Source organism: Myxocyprinus asiaticus, chromosome 13 (assembly GCF_019703515.2).
Source record: "Myxocyprinus asiaticus isolate MX2 ecotype Aquarium Trade chromosome 13, UBuf_Myxa_2, whole genome shotgun sequence".
NCBI classification, from domain to species: domain Eukaryota; kingdom Metazoa; phylum Chordata; class Actinopteri; order Cypriniformes; family Catostomidae; genus Myxocyprinus; species Myxocyprinus asiaticus.
The window spans coordinates 44863093-44881537 of NC_059356.1; the positions used below are offsets into that span (position 1 = coordinate 44863093).

Here is an 18445-nt window from a genome sequence, read left to right on the forward strand (position 1 = left end):
ACTGTCAGTCCCATGGTGCGCCGTGATTGGTTGAAGTAGCTGTCAATCAAAGCTGTAAGGTTCCTCCCACCCCAGTATCTGATTTCATGACTTGTATGTAATGTTGTTTATAGTGTCGTGATTACGCACTAACCTGAAACGGCTGTGATGGATGAGGAACCTAAATACGGCAAGTTCATTGCGGCTTTAGTGTTGTATGCTTGCTCGTGTATTGTTGTGAAAGTTTGTGTTTGAAACGGATGGTGTGAAGACTCCTCACGTGTTAACATTACTGAACAGAAACTTAAAGTGACTTAACGCCGTCGCCATATTTCTTGTATATTTACATTTAGCATAGTAGTTTTTGTCAACACTCTTAGCTAAGGAGGTTTCTGAGCGTTATTTGAATTTACATGTCGTGTTAAGTTGAAATATAATGTGATTTTGTGTGTTTTTTTTATTTTTTTATGGTAGGTTTTTAGCCAACGTCTAAATCTGTAGTATAGTTTCCCTCTGCCTCACAGTATTTTTAACAGAGTTTGCTGTATTTTGGTCTTTTTAAAAGTACCTAATTTCAAGTGGTTTTCTAATTCATTTCTAAACAGGCATAAATTGCTAAACCACCCTTTTTAGCAAATATGGTGACCTTTGACATGTATTTTAACAGTTGACCAGGCCACATAAATGTGGTGCTTCTGTATTTCCATCATATTTCCCAAATGTTGCATGTGGCAAATTGACCCAAAGGTTGATGTATACCTCATTTCAGGGTTATAATAATAAAAAAGTGGGTTTCTTAGAATAAAGATACAAAGCTGTGCAGATGGAAATGCATTTCCTTTTTCTAATGAGATGGCTTTGCATAAGCTCACTGTATTTCCAAATCCTGGTAATATCATGTCACAAACAGCAAATGTGTGCTATACAGAGACAGAAATATGAAAGTGTTTTGTTCATATTGACTGTATAGCATGAATACCATTGAATGGGTGAATTGTGGTTGTGCTAATTGCCTGCACATGGTTGCTGTCCATCTCTTGGATACAGCTATGTGCAGTGAAGGTACCATGGTTGGAATTTACATTTATTCATTTGGCAGACACTTTTATCCAAAGCGTCTTACAAACGAGGAATAATACATCATAAGCGATTCATCTTAAGGAGGCAGTGGTATGAAAAGTGCTGCATTACAAAGTTTCACTAGCATCAGAATAGTAGTATCCAAGAAAGATTAGAGTGCAACAAGAATATATATATATAATTATTTATTTTTATTTTTTATGAGTGAATGGTTAAGTGATCATGGAAAAGATGTGTTTTTAGCCATTTTTTGAAGACAGAGAGTGACTCTGCTTCATGGATGGAGTTGGGAAAGTCATTCCACCAATGTGGTACCGTGAAACCGAAAGTCTGGGAAAGTGTTTTGGTGCCTCTTTGTGTTGGTACAACAAGGTGCCGCTCATTAGCCGACCGCAGGCTTCTGGTGGGAACGCAGCTCTGCAGAAATGATTTTAGGTACTCTGGAGCAGACCCAGTGTCTGTTCTGTATGCCAGCATCACAGCCTTTCATTTGATATGTGCATCAACCGGCAGCCAGTGGAGAGAGACAAGGAGTGGTGTAACATGCGCTTTCTTTGGTTCATTAAAGATCAGACGTGCTGCTGCATTCTGGATCATTTGCAGGGGCCTAATTGCACATGCAGGGAGGCCTGCAATGAGAGCGTTACAGTAGTCCAATCTAGTTATGACAAGTGACTGAATAAGAAGTTGTGTGAAGGTGAAGCTGGAGGTTGAAAATTTTACCTTGTACTTAGTTCTTACAGTAAACCAGGAATATAACTATGTATTTTCAAAGAGACCGATTTTAGGATTACTTGTTCCATTTCTGTACCATGTAATAATACCAGTACTTGGAGAAGCATGGTTTAGTTAGGCAGACATTTCAAAACAGTCTCTGGACATATGCTGCAAGCTAGCATGTTTGGTTAATTCGAGACCTCATGAAATCCCTTTATGAACAGTTTTCTTTCCTGTGATGATATAGTTTAAAGGGCTCATAACTTTAGATACACATTGCTTTTAGTTTACATGGTTCACAGCCATTATAGTTTTTACAAGATTATTTGTTTTTTTAACCCACTGGGCAATCAATATTTGCAACAGTTGCACCACAAAACTGCCTTTTTGTAATATTCAGCCATACTTCTTTTAGTAACTAGCTGTTTCCCCACATAAGCATAGCTGGGAATCATAAGGACACAAAGTCATAGGAGGCTTGCTCGCGTGCCATGTTGAAGTGGGTGTAATTAAAGGATACAGTATAGGATAGGAGGAGTTTTGTAGATATAAAATGGTTCCTTAAGTTCTTATTTTTAAACTCTCGTGTCTTTCTGAGCTGTACTTATGTGATATTTCTGCTGTTGATGGCCGGAGTGCAACTGCAGCCGTTTCACATTAGGGAAGAGATACTCAGTGCGACTTCTCTAATAGTTAAAAGCAATGGAAACTTGTTTTATGTAATTGCAAAGAGAACTGTATAGCAGACCAATTTGAAATGGAGTATGATGGGTAAACACAGCAAGCTAAATCTGTTTTTAAGGGATGATACTTGGCTTTATTACTGTGCAGATGTTAGCAAATCTTTTTTTAGCAGTTCTTTATTAAATAATAATAATGAAAATGCACTCTACAGCACACAGTCTTATACAGTCTTTATGTGTTACACATAATTTTCTTGTGTACTTGTGTTACCTTTAGTTAACTTGAAGGCAAATTATCTTTTAAGGTTGTTTATTAATGGTCAACTGAAGTGATTTAGTAAAATTTTGGGGAAATCCTGAATTTATCCGAGCACAATGTGTTTTGTTTCCTCATAAGCCAGACAGGAAAACACTGAAATAATCAATGTGGTATTTGGGCTCCTTTCTGATTTTCCTACTGATAACTTTAAGTCATATCTTAATTATGAGGCATTTCTTTATTTTTATGCTCCCTGCGTCCTCTGACTTAGCACAGGTTAAAAGGGTAAAAACAAAATGTACAGTTACAGTCTGTTGTCTTATCTCTGTACCGTTCCATAGGCCGAGGAAATGGACTGCTGACAGAAACTTTCCTGCCATTAGTCATTATGAAAAATTGATGTGCAATTAATTTTTCTAGTGCTCATATACATGAACATTGCTTTAAGAAAAAGCAACATCTTGTGGACATTAAGGCTGAAGTGTGTAATTTCTGCGCCACTAGCCCCACTAAACGGTATTGCAAAAGGAAATGATTGTATTCAAACAGCTTTCTGAACTCGCCCTCTGTCTGCTGTTTATGTAACAAGCAGGATATAGCTGCAGGTAGAGCTCCAAAAAGGGACATGATCTCCAAACTGCTAGCAAAGATATACAGAGCCCCTAACCTAAGCCCTCTTTCGGAGCTGGCCCAACCCTCTTCTAGAGTATCCACGCACACTGCTGTAGTTTACCCGCCCTCTTTTGGAGATAACGCCCCCATTTGGAGATCTGCGGGCTGCAGTTATACCTATTTGGTTGTAACAAACAAATAGTCCCGCCCCCAGCTCACGCCATTGGTTGAGTCAATGTTATTGTGTTGGTATGGACAGGCAACTTAAAACAAACAGAAGAATTTTTATAGTGCCACAGAGACACAGTGTTTACAGTTTTTGAGAAATGAATCTGCAAATGGCTTCTTACAGTTGTCTTTGTTTATTAAGCTGGGATAAGAGAAGGTATTTTAACGCAGAAAAAGTTACACACTTCAGCTTTAATTCTTATGTGTCCTCCTAAAACACATTTTGAAGTGGCATGGAATGTTTTAATGAATATTTTTTGTCAGCTCTTTCTGGTAACTGTCATGGTGGTTATCTTATGGGATAACTTTTGCGAACCCTATAGAATTAACTAGTAAGTTAACTCATAGAAAAGTAAGTAGCCTATTCATTTTGTTTCATTAGACCTCCAAGAAACTGATTAACACTTGTGTCAAAAAAATCCCCATGATATCAGGAAATTTCAGTTAAGTTTAACAGAATGTCCATTTGTGACTTAGGTTACATCAGAGACTATTTAACAGAGATGGGTCACTTCTATTTAAATGAATGTGAGAAATTGGAATGCCCAACCAAGAAGCTCTAGCGCCCAATGGTCAACGGATGTAGAAAGGAAGTCCCGCCTTACAGTTAAAAGAGCCAATCACCTTTTAGATACATACATCACCTGTCAATCAACTCGCTAACACACATGCACATTAGCGGTACAAGTCGGGAAAATTGAATTTTTTTAGCTTAATATGAGGTAAAGAAGCACAATTTATGATTCCATTATTATCAAATTTTGTTGCTGATTTGAAATATGCTCTTTGATCTTAATCTTGACCAACCGTTTTTGAACCCATTGAAGAATTGCGAGTGTTTCTTCATCGTAATATTAAAGGATTATGAATATTCTGGGTTCAATCCAAGTTAAGATTTACAGCATTTGTAGCATAATGTTGATTACAACAAAAAATAATTTCGACTTGTCTGTTCTTTTCCTTAAAAAAAAAAAAAAGCCAAAATCTGGGTTACAGTACTTGCAATGAAATTGAATGGGGCCAATTCTGAAATCTCTGTTTTTAGTTTCCAAACCGCATCGTTATCAAAGGATGCAGTAATGGAGAACGTTGTTTCGAAGCACTCCCTTTTTTTAATTTTTAATCCACAATTCTAGTGTGGATGAAAAGCGTAAACATAGTGAAATTTAAGTGTTTTTCTAAGCATTTTGGATCGCTCCGTGGACAAAATGAAAAAAAAAACTCCAGACAACATGAGTTGTGGAAAATCAATTGGGATCTAGGAGCCCAAAACTGCCTATCCCACACTGCCTCGTTTTCATTCAGATTAAAGATGGTGCTACTGTGAATAAGGTTTATAGACAATATATTTAAAAAAATGGCAATGGTTTTAACTCTTGATTCATTTTTAGATTGGTACAGTTGCTTTACATGTGCAGCCTTGGACATGGAATTTGCTAGAGAGACTTTAGCCACAAGACCAACACAAAAATATATGATCATATAAAGTCTTCCCTGCATTGTGCGTCTGGCTGTTCAAATGCTTTATAGATTTATCAGTCAAATCATTGTGGTACATTTAATAAGCTTTAATTGTAAAAGAAAAGGTCTGACTTTTTTTATTTATTGTATTTGTCTTTTTATTATTATTATTTTTATTTATTTAAAGGTGTCATGAAATGGAAAATCAAATTTTCCTTGATATTTAGACATGTACGGTAAGAGGTAACTATACTATAAAAACATAAGTAAATTTCAGAACTCAAAACATCTCCAATCTAAAAAGAGTATTAATAGTTCCCACTCTATTGAAACATCTCATTTTGAGAACTGTGTGACATTGCTCAGTTGTATATACAAGCCCCGCAACATGTGTCATTGCACCCATGGCCCCGCCCACTGTTGCTAAGTTCGTATCGTAAACAGAGAAGGAGAGAGACAGGCCTTGTGTTACCAACTATTCTTGAACACCAAAAGGGGACCCATCTGGACTTTTTTGAAGTTTTTTTGTGGATATAACATGCATTACACAGATGTCTTTGACCATTGTCATATGCCGCTTTTAAAAGATGTTGTGTCAATTAATCTCAGAAAATGAGACTCTGTTCGGCTTCATTCAGCTGCTCTGAGTCTTGCTGTTCTTGCGCCCATCTGTGCTAATTTTAATTGTTGATGTATGTAAACAAGCAGTAGCTGGACGTGTTTGACCATTTGGGTGCGTTTCTGGCAATCTGCGCCTTAGTGCACCTATGTGTGTGCGTCATGTTTTACCATGGTATGGACTGTGTATGTGCGAATATCAGCATCAACTGCTTGTGAACCAGTCATAATACGATTCAAGCTTTGCAAAGGAACTGTTACTGAAGAATGGGGCAGTTAAAAACACTTGGACTTGACAGCAAAACAGTGAGTAACCTGTTTCATTCATGAACATTATAAATGTCATGACTGTTTGATAGTTTATGGTGCTGATGTGCTTGGATGAAATGTAAAATATTCAGATGCAATGTGTTGGATGTATACCCTGAAATTTAGTTTTATAATGTTGTGGAGAGCTTGTTTATTCACTTCCGATTGAGTTTCAAATGTGGCTGAATTTGAGGGGCTGCACAATGTTAGCCAGTCAGAACCAACATAATCACACGGGAAGTCGGCATGCTGTTTCCGAAAGTTCTGGTACCCTAGGATCGGCAACAGTATGCCGACTTGCTGACATGCCCTATCTCCCGTCAGACATATCTGCAGTGGCTCCACAACAGATAATTTCCCTCGTGGCGTGACTGGTAGCACGTTGCGTCAGTTGCACGGGAGACCACAGTTCAATATCCATTCAAACAATCACAAACGTGATAAGGAGGTTGCATTTTTATCCCTAACACTGCATTTTGTCTCTTCTAATGGTTAGGGTTAGATTTGGGTTTTGGTTGGGGGGGGTGTAGATTAAATAAAAAAAGCATTTCTCTTCACTGTTTACACCCTGTACAACTGAAAACAATTATCTTTACAACTGGCTTCTGGCAAACTCTCCTGGATATAAATGGAAGACACACTTGTTTATATGTTCGAAAACACTTACCACTTTAGCCTCTGGGGGTAGTCTTTTAAAATTCGGTCAACGTATACCGATTTTGGCTAAAGAAATCAACACACACTTGCCGATTTTTCAGGCTGATCAGAACAGTCGGCGTTTAAAGGAGATGTTCAAAACCAAGCGTTTCAGACAGAGGGCCTATGACAGTTTTTGTGCAAAAAAACTTTACTGACATTATCAGTGGACCTCAGGGAAGATAATAAAATTATGAAAAAATAGCATTTCATGACCCCTTTAATAGAAAACCGCTCTTTGTATGTTTCTTTCATCTGATCTAGCTTTTGTACTCTAGCTACCATTTGGAACTGGGAAGTGTGACCGCAGATATTGTTGACTTTTGTATGACACTTGTTAGTCACGTTCGGTAAAAGTTTCTGCTAAATGACAATGTAAATGTGATGTAAATATTGTGAAACCAAAGGAAAGTTTTCATTATTGCACCCTGCATTACATTTTTTTGTGCAATAATGTAAGTGCTCCTTTGACTTCACACTGATAAACCTACTCAGACAGCGGGTTGTTTGTATCTTCAAAGAGAATGTGTTATAATTGTTCATTTCAATCATGGTGGTAATGTACTTCAGAAAAATTCAGAAAAGCCACTAACATGATAGTAGCATGTTAAGTTGCTTTACAAAAGCATATGTAAGGAAAAAGGAGTGCCATTGCAGTCACACCCAGATTTAATCCCTCCTCTCATTTCAGAGACACATCTAACAGTCCCGTTTAATCCCATAGAGAGAACACTTCAACCCTTAAAAACAAAAATTCAACTCTTAAAAAAAAAAAGCGGTTTAAAGATGAGACAAAATTAAGCTTAGTTTAAAAAGTTCAAATGAGGGAAACCTTACAACATAGGCTACTCCTTGCAAAGGGGGAGTTAAACTCAGCGTAGACTTGTTAGATACTGGTTCAACCAGTTTCTCAGAGAGGCAGGTAATTTTTCCCCACTTGAAAACAGGAAAAGAAAGTCAGGTAGTGGGCTGAAAGGCTATTTCCTTGGTTTTACACAGAGGAAGGAATATCAGATTCATCAGATAGAACCACTTAACATCAAGATGCCTGAGGAGGAAGATGGCTACAAAAAAAAAGGTAACATCAGTTGATGCATGTCTCCTTGTGTGCTACTGTGCATGTGTTTTCTTGGTTTCAGCATGTGAACGTGATTCACAATTGAAGATCTCATTGAGCACTCTGGAAAAACATGTGATACATTAACCTATATATCTGAATACACCATCAAAACAATTTCAAGATTTAGTTCAAACTGTTTCTGAGTGATTGATGAATTGGGATGAACTTTGTGTTATTTTACACTTCCACCCATACATTTAAAAGTTGGTTTTCTTTTAGAGAATTATGGGATTTTTTTAAGAGACTGCTGCTTGGTTCTGTGCTTAAGTCTCATGAAGCTGTTCTCTAATGGCACTTGGCTTTTATGCTACTAGCCTTTTACATTCGATCAATGCTCTTGTGGCATTGTGTTAACACTGTATAAGTTTCATACTAGGTCTTTGTGTATCTTCACAATACTTGGGTTTGCCTGGGAACTACTCAGGCTTTACATTTCAGTATCTCAAGGGTGTGGACGTTTACAATAGTCATAGATGCCGCAGTTAAAATTCCCATGTCAGTATGAAGTGGTTAGGGGGTTTGCAGACATTTTAGCGGTCCACTGCAGCTGTTTTCATTCTAGGATGAAATATATATACATATATATATATATAAGGAGACGAACGCTTTCATAGCAGCAGTTTTGCAGTTTAGTTTTGTAACCTTGACTGCAAGTCGTTAAATCACTTGTGTTATTCAAAAGAGCTTGATCAAAAGAGGTTAATGGGTTAAGTTTTGTTTGACATGTAAACAGATTGGAGTTTCAGTACTAATGATTAGTGGTGCTTTATTTTTTGCTCATTTTGAAGATTTGAAGAAACCCCTTTCCCATAGTCTTTCACTGGATAGAACTTCAGCACGTAATGTTTGTTTTTCAAACATGAATGACACCTCAAAGCATGTACTTCTTTTAGGAGAGGTGTGACATTACTTTTCTCAGATTTGCTATCTACACCTGGTAGATGATAAAACGGACAAAACAAATCTCACTGTGAATTTGCCAACAGAAAGTTCTCCAGCTGAAATCGGTCTGTTTACCAAAATACGAATCGCTGCCCCCAGCGGCCGATGCTGGAAGTGTTGAACATATGGGCACGTTTGAACTTAAATTTCCATGTGAAATGTCCACAGAGTGGTGCCAAAAGTGAGTTGTTTTTAGTTGTAAATGATGTAATATAGTCAACGGGAATGCATTTTTTATTAACTCTTTGTCTGATATTTGATCAACACAAAATACATTTTTATCAATTCAATGGAATCCTGTGTCCTGTGTTTGGGGGATAAGATGTGACCTGGTCTGTTCTTGGTTTCAAAATATTCAGTTTAGACTAGATGATGGAATTATATGTAACTTGATCCAGGTGACTCACATTATTTGAGCTAAACTCAACAGGGCACAGATGAGCTTGGTTGCTGTTTAGCACAACATTCATCCTACATGACTTAGAGTAGCCTTATTTTAGGAACAGTTTCCCTGGAACAACCCTGAGGCCTAGATGTTAACTGAGATGTGTTGCTCCCTTCCCAAGCAGCAACCACTAATAAAAAATAAAAAAAAAGCAAAAAATGCCATGCAAAATCTCTTGCTTCGCCAAAGCTATGCTTTAAGGGGGGGGATGCATATGGTTATAATTTGCATGAAATATTCCAAAACAAGTTTTGTGTGTGTGTGTGTAGACATGCTAGTAGTTTGGTACAACTAGCCTGAGAAAGATTTGAGCGGTGTTTGCATGTGTAAAAGTTGAGCCGTTCTGAGTGGTTTAGTGTATTGCTATGCAGTTGATAGGGTGTTTTGAGTGGTTGCTAGGTAATTACTTAGTGGCTCAAGTGAAAAGAGCCCACCCCCAAGATCATATGATATCCTGGTCTCTAGAAAGGCTTGGGCCCCTCCTTTAATGTAGCCTAAGTTAATTGGATTTATTTTTACCAATATTATCATCAACCAGCAGGTGAAAACTGTAAGTCTGATTGCTTATAAAAATAACAGGACACCTTTGCTCAACAAGCCGCAGGATTTGAGGTATTGTTCATTTCTGTAGCACAAACAGTTTTACGTGCCAAAGTTTAATAATTCAGGTTACAGGTTTGTTCAAGTGCCTAACCTAAAGCATGAGCAATAGTAATAAAGTGTAACAGTGCTCTCCCGTTTTTTCAGCACTTGGTTCCGATTTTTACCCATAGATTTTTTTTTTCCCCATAGGGATTTCATAAAATCCTTCATAAGAGTTCTAAGCCATGAGCCAAACCAACCTCCTCTGAGTCCGAGGTTAATCACAAAATTAAAAATTTTGATTTGAAGCAAAACGTTATTTGAAAATCTGACAAAAAGACTTTATACAAAATCTTTAATGAGGGAATTAACTACAATGCCACGAAGCATTGCAAATGACGTAATTGAAATAAAAACTGTGGAAAAATATAACACTATTGATTTTAAGTTGATAAATTGATTAAAAGTATATACAAAAATATTGTAATCGTATTGCAAAATATTCAGATATATGCAAACATATATAAGTCGTTTTTTAGAAGTAGTTTAGTGTAGAGTCCAACTCATTCACAATTCATCATGGGCGTGGCCAGTTGCTGCAGAGCTCTTTTGGTGCACTTTGTTGGCCCCAATTCTCTGATTGGTGGATTTTTCTCTTCAGCATCATGGGTAGTGTAGTTCTTCACCAGGAATTCTGCTATTAAACACGATTTTTTTTTAAGTGAAGTTGAAATAACATGGACTAATGGTTTCAGCAGAAGCATGTACCATTGATTAACAAGAGCTCACGGAATGTCAGTCTTTAAAGGTTTATAAGTTATCATTATTAATCAATTTCCCTTTTGAAAAAATGAACCCAACTGCTGCCCTCTATAGAAATGCTTGCCTTAGTAAGCACCACTAACAGGGGTAGCTCCCCATAAAATAGGCTTATATTTTCATCCCATTGTATTCATGGCATTTTGTGTCAACTCCAGTGAGGTATATCTTGCTCCACTGTGGTTTTGGTGGTACGATACATCTTTCCATGTGATCTTTGTGGCTTGGGTGGTCTGGTCTGTACCGTAGGCTATGTGAGAGAGACAAATGCCAATTAGTGGGGCTTTATGTTGCAGAAGCTCTTCCTCACTGTGTGTACTATCAGTTTCCCAAGCATTTGTGGAGAAACTCCTCTAGATCAGCAGTTGTTCTCACAGTATTTTGCAGACATACTGTTGTAGATTGCTGTAAAATAATAGCTAGAATTCTTCTTGATATACTGTACTTACAGTATTTATGACCTCCAAAGTTGGTGTTTTTTAAAGAAATCTGTGCAAGCATGGCTGTTGTGATTTTAAATATGTCCTGCACAGATGTCTGGACTATTGACTGTTTTATTTCAGTCATACTGACTTTCAATTCTCCCTGTTGTTCTCACAGGAGAGCCTAAGAAATTTGATCCCAACTTCAAAGGGCCCATCCAAAACAGGTAAGAAAGCAATTTTATTATGAATTAATTAAATTAAGTAACTTAAGTATTAAAGTTTGACATGTAACGTCCTTTACTGTGCTGTTGCTTTTCTAAGTAATCACTTATGATTGGCGGCCAATAATACAAAATAAAAACATCTTAGCCAAACATTCCAGCCTAGCAACTGCATGCTCTAAAACCACCCACAACACCCTAACATCAAGGTGGCAGTTTTTACACTGGAAAGCACCACTAACATTTTCAAAAACTATAAAAATATAGTTATTACTTTTATTAAGAGGCCAACTTTCCTCAGACACATGTGTAAATGTGGCAGTTAGAGTTAGTTAGTTTTACACATTTTAAATCAGTGTGGATTTGTGTAACAGACTGTTTCTCCTTGCACTACAGAGGATGTACAGACATTATTTGCTGTATCTTCTTCCTTTTGGCCATACTGGGTTATTTTGCTGTGGGAATTGTTGGTAAGTCAGTCTGCAATTCTGCTTTGATTTTAATTTTTTTTATTTCAACCAAACATACAGCCATTGTTTCCAGGTAGGTTTAAAATAAAGAAATAATTAAAATACAGTTAAAATAAATTGGTTAAATATAACCAAGACTTGTTTTCCAATCTGTTTTTCACTAAACTACACAAGAAAGAATGATTAAATTATTTTGATTTATATGAGCCAATATAAAAGTACATTGCTGTGAAAAAGTCCTGATTTCATCTGTTTTTATATATACAGTATCTCATACTAAATTGTCTCAAAAATTTTAAGAAAATCTAACATAAAACAAAGGCAGTTTGAGTAAACACAAAATACAGTTTTTAAATTGATAATGTTATTTATTGAAGCAAAAAGTTATCCAATACCAACTTGGCCTGTGTGAAAAAGTATTTTTAGTTACTAAATACATTATGGGGTTCTGCTGGACTAGACACACCCAGGCCTGATTACTGCCAGCCCTGTTCAATCAAATCAACACCTAAATAGAACTTTTCAGACAGCATGAAGTTGCCTTAAAGGTCTCACCCAGTAGCGCACTATGCCAAGGTCAAAAGAAATTCCAGAAATGATGAGGAAAAAGGTGATTGAAATGAATCAGTCTGGGAAGGGTTACAAAGCTATTTCAAAGGCTCTGGGACTCCAAATAACCACAGTGAGAGCCATTATCTCCAAATGGAGAAAATTTGGCACAGTAGTGATCCTTCCCAGAAGTGGCCGACCTTCCAAAATTCCTCCAAGAGCACAGCGACAACTCATCCAGGAAGTCACAAAAAAGCCAAGGACAACATCCAAGGAACTGCAGGCCTCTCTCGCATCAACAAAGGTCACTGTTCATGACTCCACTATCAGAAAGACACTGGGCAAAAATGCCATCCATGGAAGAGTGGCGAAGCGAAAACCACTGCTGACCCAGAAGGCTCATCTGAATTTTGCCAAAACACATCTTGATGATCCTCAAAATTTTTGGGAGAATGTTCTGTGAACTGAGTGCGTCGAAAGTGGAACTGTTTGGAAGACAGGGGTCCCGTTACATCTGGTGTAAATCAAACACAGAATTCCACAAAAAGAACATCATACCTACGGTCAAGCATGATGGTGGTTGTGTGATGGTGTGGGGATGCTTAGCTGCTTCAGGGCCAGGGCGACTTGCAATAATTGAGGGAAACATGAATTCTGCTCTTGACCAGAAAATCTTAAAGGAGAACGTCCTGTCATCAGTCCGTGAGTAGAAGCTCAAGTGCAACTGGATATGCAGCAAGACAATGATCCAAAGCATAGGAGTAAGTCCACCTCTGAATGGCTCAAAAGAAGCTAAATTAAAGTTTTGGAGTGGCCTAGACAAAGTCCTGACTTGAACCCGATTGAGATGCTGTGGCAGGACCTTAAATGGGCAGTTCATGCTCAAAATCCCTCCATTGTGGCTGAACTAAAGCAGTTCTGCAAAGAAGAGTGGGCCAAAATTCCACCACAGCAGTGTGAAAGAAGCGTTTGGTTGCAGTTGTTGCTGCAAAAGGTGGCACAACCAGCTATCAAGTTTAAGGGGCAATTAGTTTTTCACATGGGTGATATAGGTGTTAGATAACTTTTGTTCTTCAATAAAAAAATATATATTTGAAAACTGTATTTTGTGTATACTCAGGTTGCCTTTGTTTCATGTTATATCTCGTTTGAAGATCTAAAACAATTTAGTATGAAAAATACACAAGAATAGAAGAAATCAGGAATGGGGGCAAATATTTTTTCACAGCATTGTACATAATAATAAATAGCAATGTTTACTTGCATATGTTTTTACTAAAACATTTAGGCTAATATTTGAAAAATGTCACACATAACCATCCAAAACTGGTCTAGTTTAGGAAACATAATGGTCAAAATAACAGGTGCTTGAAAATTGGCAGCACAATCATCACATATTGTGAATATTTTATGTATATCACCTATCCATATTGTTTGTGTGTTTGTGATTTTGTTTGTTTCGAGTAGTTAAAAAAAATTTAGGCTGTTACTAAAACTTTCCATTGAATTTTATTTCCGTGTGAATGGGGTTTTATGTGGGTGCGAGAGTTTTATGTACAAATGTGTGATTTAAGTGAGTGAGTGAGTGTATGCAAGATTTTTTTGGTGCACATTGCGTGTGTGTGTGTGTGAGTGAGTTGGCAGCACGGCACTTTTCCCATGCCCACAGCAACAAACAGTGCATTAAACATGCTGCTGAAGGTAAAATAGAGAGAGCTTGATCAACACAAACAAAGCTGCAGCACTTGCATAAGAGAGCCAGCTGCTCTGAGTGAGTGAGTGAGTGAGTGAGTGAGTGAGTGAGTGAGTGAGTGAGTGAGTGAGTGAGTGAGTGAGTGAGAGAGCTCATTATTTCTATCTTCCTCCCTCAGCCTGGTCTCATGGTGACCCGAGGAAGGTGATCTACCCTACAGACAGCATGGGACAGTTCTGTGGGCAGGGAGTACTGGAGTAAGTAATACCACACTTCAATACATGATCATATGTATTGTCCCATTTTGTCATACATGCACATATTAAGACTCCAATGCTGTGAAATGCTTATGGTAAATCTAGCAAAATTGAGCATTTTTTAAAAATACGCTGTCCTCTCTTGTGCGTTACTATTGCAGAAAAACTATAATTACACAGGATAGACACACATTCCCAAAACAACTAATTTTACAGTTTATGACCAAATGGTGTATAGACCTTAATGGAATTAAAGGATGAAATGAGGGTTTATGTTGGCTCTGAGGTGACGGCGACTGGTTGCAGCTTGGGCGTGAGTGACCTGGTCGTCATGGAAACAGTGTTAACTATGCTTACATTTATTCATTTAGCAAACACATTTATCCAAAGCGACTTTCAAATGAGGAATACAGCAAAAGCAATTCATCCTAAGGAGGCAATCATATGAGAAGTGCTTCAATACAAAGTTTCAAATTGTTTAGAGGTGCACTCGGTAAAAATTTATTTTATTTTTTTTAAGATTAAAAAAAGCATTTTTTAAGCATGAGCATGAGATGAAGACTCCTGTCATATCAATAACCTTGTAAAAAATGTTTTATTCTACATGGAGAGGGTCCACTCATGGGGGCAGCCATGTTAAAATCACATGACCAGCCGAATACAACTCTGTTAATCTCAGTAACCCCTCTGTTATTGGATACTTTCACTCATGGATTAAATTAATCATGACTTACTGTGAATAGTGAATTTCTACAATGGCAAAAGTAAAACATCTTAAAAACATTCCACTTGGTGTCAGTGTGAGTCGAATAAAACATACAGTAAACAGAAAAATGACCTTTAAGAAGAAGAAAGAACACTGCATTAGTAGGATTGGGTCACATTGTTTGCAAATTCATAATCAGGGATGGAGTGCTGTCTTTCATTGCTGCATTAGTCTTACATTTAGCCTCGATTAATTATGAGAATTAATTTGTTTTCTTGATGTAAAACAGAAAAAAGCCATTCTTGTTCTACTTTAACATCATGAAGTGTGCCAGTCCCATGGTCCTCTTAGAGTTCCAGTGTCCCACTCCTCAGGTTTGTTCTTTTTCTTTCTTTCTTTCTTTGTTCCTTCCTGTCCCGTTCCTTCCTTCCATTCTTTCCTTTTCTCCCTTCCTTCCATTTTTCGCTCTTCCTTCCATTTTTCGCTCTTTCCTTCCTTCCTGTCTTCCTTTCTTTCAACCCTTTCTTTACTTCATTCCTTACTTCCTTTTCTTTGTTCCTTTCCCTTTCTTCCTTCCCTATCTTTCGATTATTCCTCCCTTTTTTATTTGATTCCTTCCTTTCTTCCTCCCCTTTCTTCCTTTCTATTAACTCTTTCCTTCCTTCCTTATTTTCTTCCTTCCCCATCTTTCCTTCTTTCCTTCCTTTGTTCCTTCCTTTTTTATTCCTTCCTTCCTTACATCCTTCCTTCTTTCATATTCCCTCTTTCCTTCCTTTCCTTTGTTCATTCCTTTCTTTCTTCCTTCCTTTTCCTTTCTTTCTTCCTTCCCTTTATTTCCTTTGTTCCTTCCATCTTTCCTATATTTTAATTTCCATCCTTCCTTCCTTCCATTGACCTCTCATCCTTCTGTTAACAAGTGCATGCATTAATGTGTGAATATTACTGAAGTCAATCCTGCCATGTCTTCATGTTTGTTGTCTATCTGTGTTTAATTTGTAGCAGGTTTTAGGTTTGTTCTTTTTCTCTTTCTTTCTTTCTTTCTTTCTTTGTTCCTTCCTGTCCCTTTCCTTCCTTCCATTTTTTTCCCTTCCTTCCTTTCTTTCCTTTTCTCCCTTCCTTCCATTTTTCGCTCTTTCCTTCCTTCGTCTTTCTTCCTTTCTTTCATCCCTTTCTTTACTTCATTCATTCCTTACTTCCTTTTCTTTGTTCTTTTCCCTTTCTTCCTCCCCTTATTTCCTTTCTTCCTTTCTATTCCCTCTTTCCTTCCTTCCTTATTTTCTTCCTTCCCCATCTTTCCTTCTTTCCTTCCTTTGTTCCTTTTTTATTCCTTCATTCCTTACATCCTTCTTTCATATTCCCTCTTTCCTTCCTTACTTCCCTTGCTTTCCTTTGTTCATTCCTTTCTTTCTTCCTTCCCTTTTCCTTTTCTTCTTTTCTTTCTTCCTTCCCTTTATTTCCTTTGTTCCTTCCTTCCATCTTTCCTATATTTTAATTTCCATCCATCCTTCCATCCATCCATCCTTCCTTCCTCTCTTTTTCAGTGTTGACCTCTCATCCTTCTGTTAACAAGTGCATGCATTAATGTGTGAATATTACTGAATGAAGTCAATCCTGCCATGTCTTTGTGTTTGTTGTCTATCTTTGTTTAGTTGTGTGTAGAGAAATGTCCTAATCGCACAATGACATTGGTGACTGCCAACTCAATTATAGAAGACTGGAAATACTATAAAGGTTTTTGTCGCGAAGACCCAGGGATGAAGGTGAGTGCGCACTAACGAAAAACATCTGATCAAAAACGCCTGATTGCGTAGTTTCTGTCATTTTCTAATGACTGATCAATACTGTCTCTCTTTAAAGAGTGTGCCGGAGATTTTGCAAGAAAAGCTGTGTCCTGCATATTTGATTTCCAGCAAACACTGTAAGACTCATGTTGTTATTATTGCTGTTTTAGTGTTTATGGAGATTACAGATGGGGTGTTTGTTTAATGTCTCGGTACATAATCATATTTATTTCGCTCTCAGTTTTGCAGCGGTGTTTTCCGACTCTGGGCAAAAAGGGGAAAACCATCACAGTGGGTGATATGGAGACATTTGATGATGGACAGGGCAAAATAAGAGACGCCAAAGACCTGGTGGCTGGAATGAAGTAAGCACGTGTTTATACTCTTCACACACTTTGATGAGGCAGTGATAGACCAATATATCTGCCAGGCCAATTTATTGGGCCCTTATTTGGCCATTCTGTGATTATAGTTATCTGCTGATAACCGTACCTGTTTGGCCGATTAACAGAAGTGTGTTAATGCAAGTCTTTTCAGTGAATAATAAACATGTTCAGTTTCCAGAGATTTTTGTGAGAATTTTGAATTAAAGTTGTTAGAAATAAAAGGTAATTTAATTTTAGCTATTTTGTTGACACAATTGAATAAGATTTTTGATCAGCCACCCTGCTTTCAGCATTAGCCATTTAAAACCCCCATTAAGGTATGCCAAAATGGACAGAATAAACGCATCCTTGTTGCAATTGCTTCATTTGAGCTTTTTTTGTCTCAGTCAGATGTAGGGCTGGGCGATATGCACCATAATATAAAGAAAAAAATATTGTGATATCCGATTACATCATCAACCCCCTGCAGAGGGTCGTTGAATATTTTTGCTTTATTGGTCTTGCTTTAAAAATGAAATTCTTCCATCGAAAAACGTAAAATACATTTCTAAATTCAAACTGCACTTTAAACAAAACGAGAAAGCAATTAAAATAACGAAATGTTAAAAAAATCTTATATAACCACCTCCCCAAATCCAAACATTTACCGTCTCCAATGGCCCCATTTGCCATCACGCAAAGATCCGTCAGCCTGCAGAGTTGCGTTAACAATGCATGCTACCCGCAAACTGCTTCATGGAAATAAAGCAAACTAAACTCAGCACCTCTTGAGATGATCAGAGATCATTTTCAGCATTCTCATATATGAAACTATTCTTGCAAACTGTTTTCAGACAAATGAAATGGAGAAAACAGAGTGATTAACTCTTTACATGCACATGTTCTACGAGAACAAACAGCGCATCAGACACGGGCATTGACGGCTTTTCTTTTGTCTGTTCTTAAAAATATAATAAAGTGTGTTTCTTCAAGCGCGTGTATTTGTGTCTAACAGCATTCCTTGTCATGTGTCACTCCGAGGCATCTTACAGGTCGCCTATTCCTAGTTGAATTAGTTTGAATTTCAATAGCTCCTTGGTCATGTGACCTACTGACCTCAAACAAGGGTCAGGATGTTTACTGACTACCCTTCTATATTGTACACCCTTTAGTTTGTCCATTTTCATCTCACGTGATTTTACATGAATTTTATAAACTTTCTAAGTTCAATAGCTTCTTGGTCATGTGACCTACTGACCTCAAACCTCAAAATGTTCATTGATAACCCTTCTATATTGCACACCCTTTGGCCCAACAAAAGAGTGTGCAATGTTTAAGGCTAGTGACTGGATGTTCTTATAGTAGTTTGAGGATTGTAGGTCACATGACCAAGGAACTATTGAATTTAACAAATTGTAATAAATAATT

General features: G+C 37.4%; 1 protein-coding gene across 3 annotated transcripts in view; it reads left to right on the forward strand.

Annotated features, from left to right (window-relative positions):
* Positions 1 to 53: 53 nt before the first annotated feature.
* Positions 54 to 18445, forward strand: part of LOC127450227 (choline transporter-like protein 2) — a 39009-nt gene continuing 20617 nt past the window's right edge. The window contains exons 1-8 of one of the 3 annotated variants that reach the window (XM_051714143.1): positions 54 to 169; positions 11151 to 11199; positions 11593 to 11666; positions 14087 to 14165; positions 15161 to 15245; positions 16521 to 16631; positions 16729 to 16789; positions 16894 to 17017. In XM_051714143.1, the coding sequence (XP_051570103.1) occupies positions 148 to 169; positions 11151 to 11199; positions 11593 to 11666; positions 14087 to 14165; positions 15161 to 15245; positions 16521 to 16631; positions 16729 to 16789; positions 16894 to 17017 (605 nt within the window). In that variant the 5' untranslated portion in view covers positions 54 to 147. Of the gene's footprint in view, positions 170 to 7356; positions 7721 to 11150; positions 11200 to 11592; positions 11667 to 14086; positions 14166 to 15160; positions 15246 to 16520; positions 16632 to 16728; positions 16790 to 16893; positions 17018 to 18445 lie in introns of those variants that run through there. The other 2 variants (XM_051714144.1, XM_051714142.1) reach the window with 2 other exon arrangements.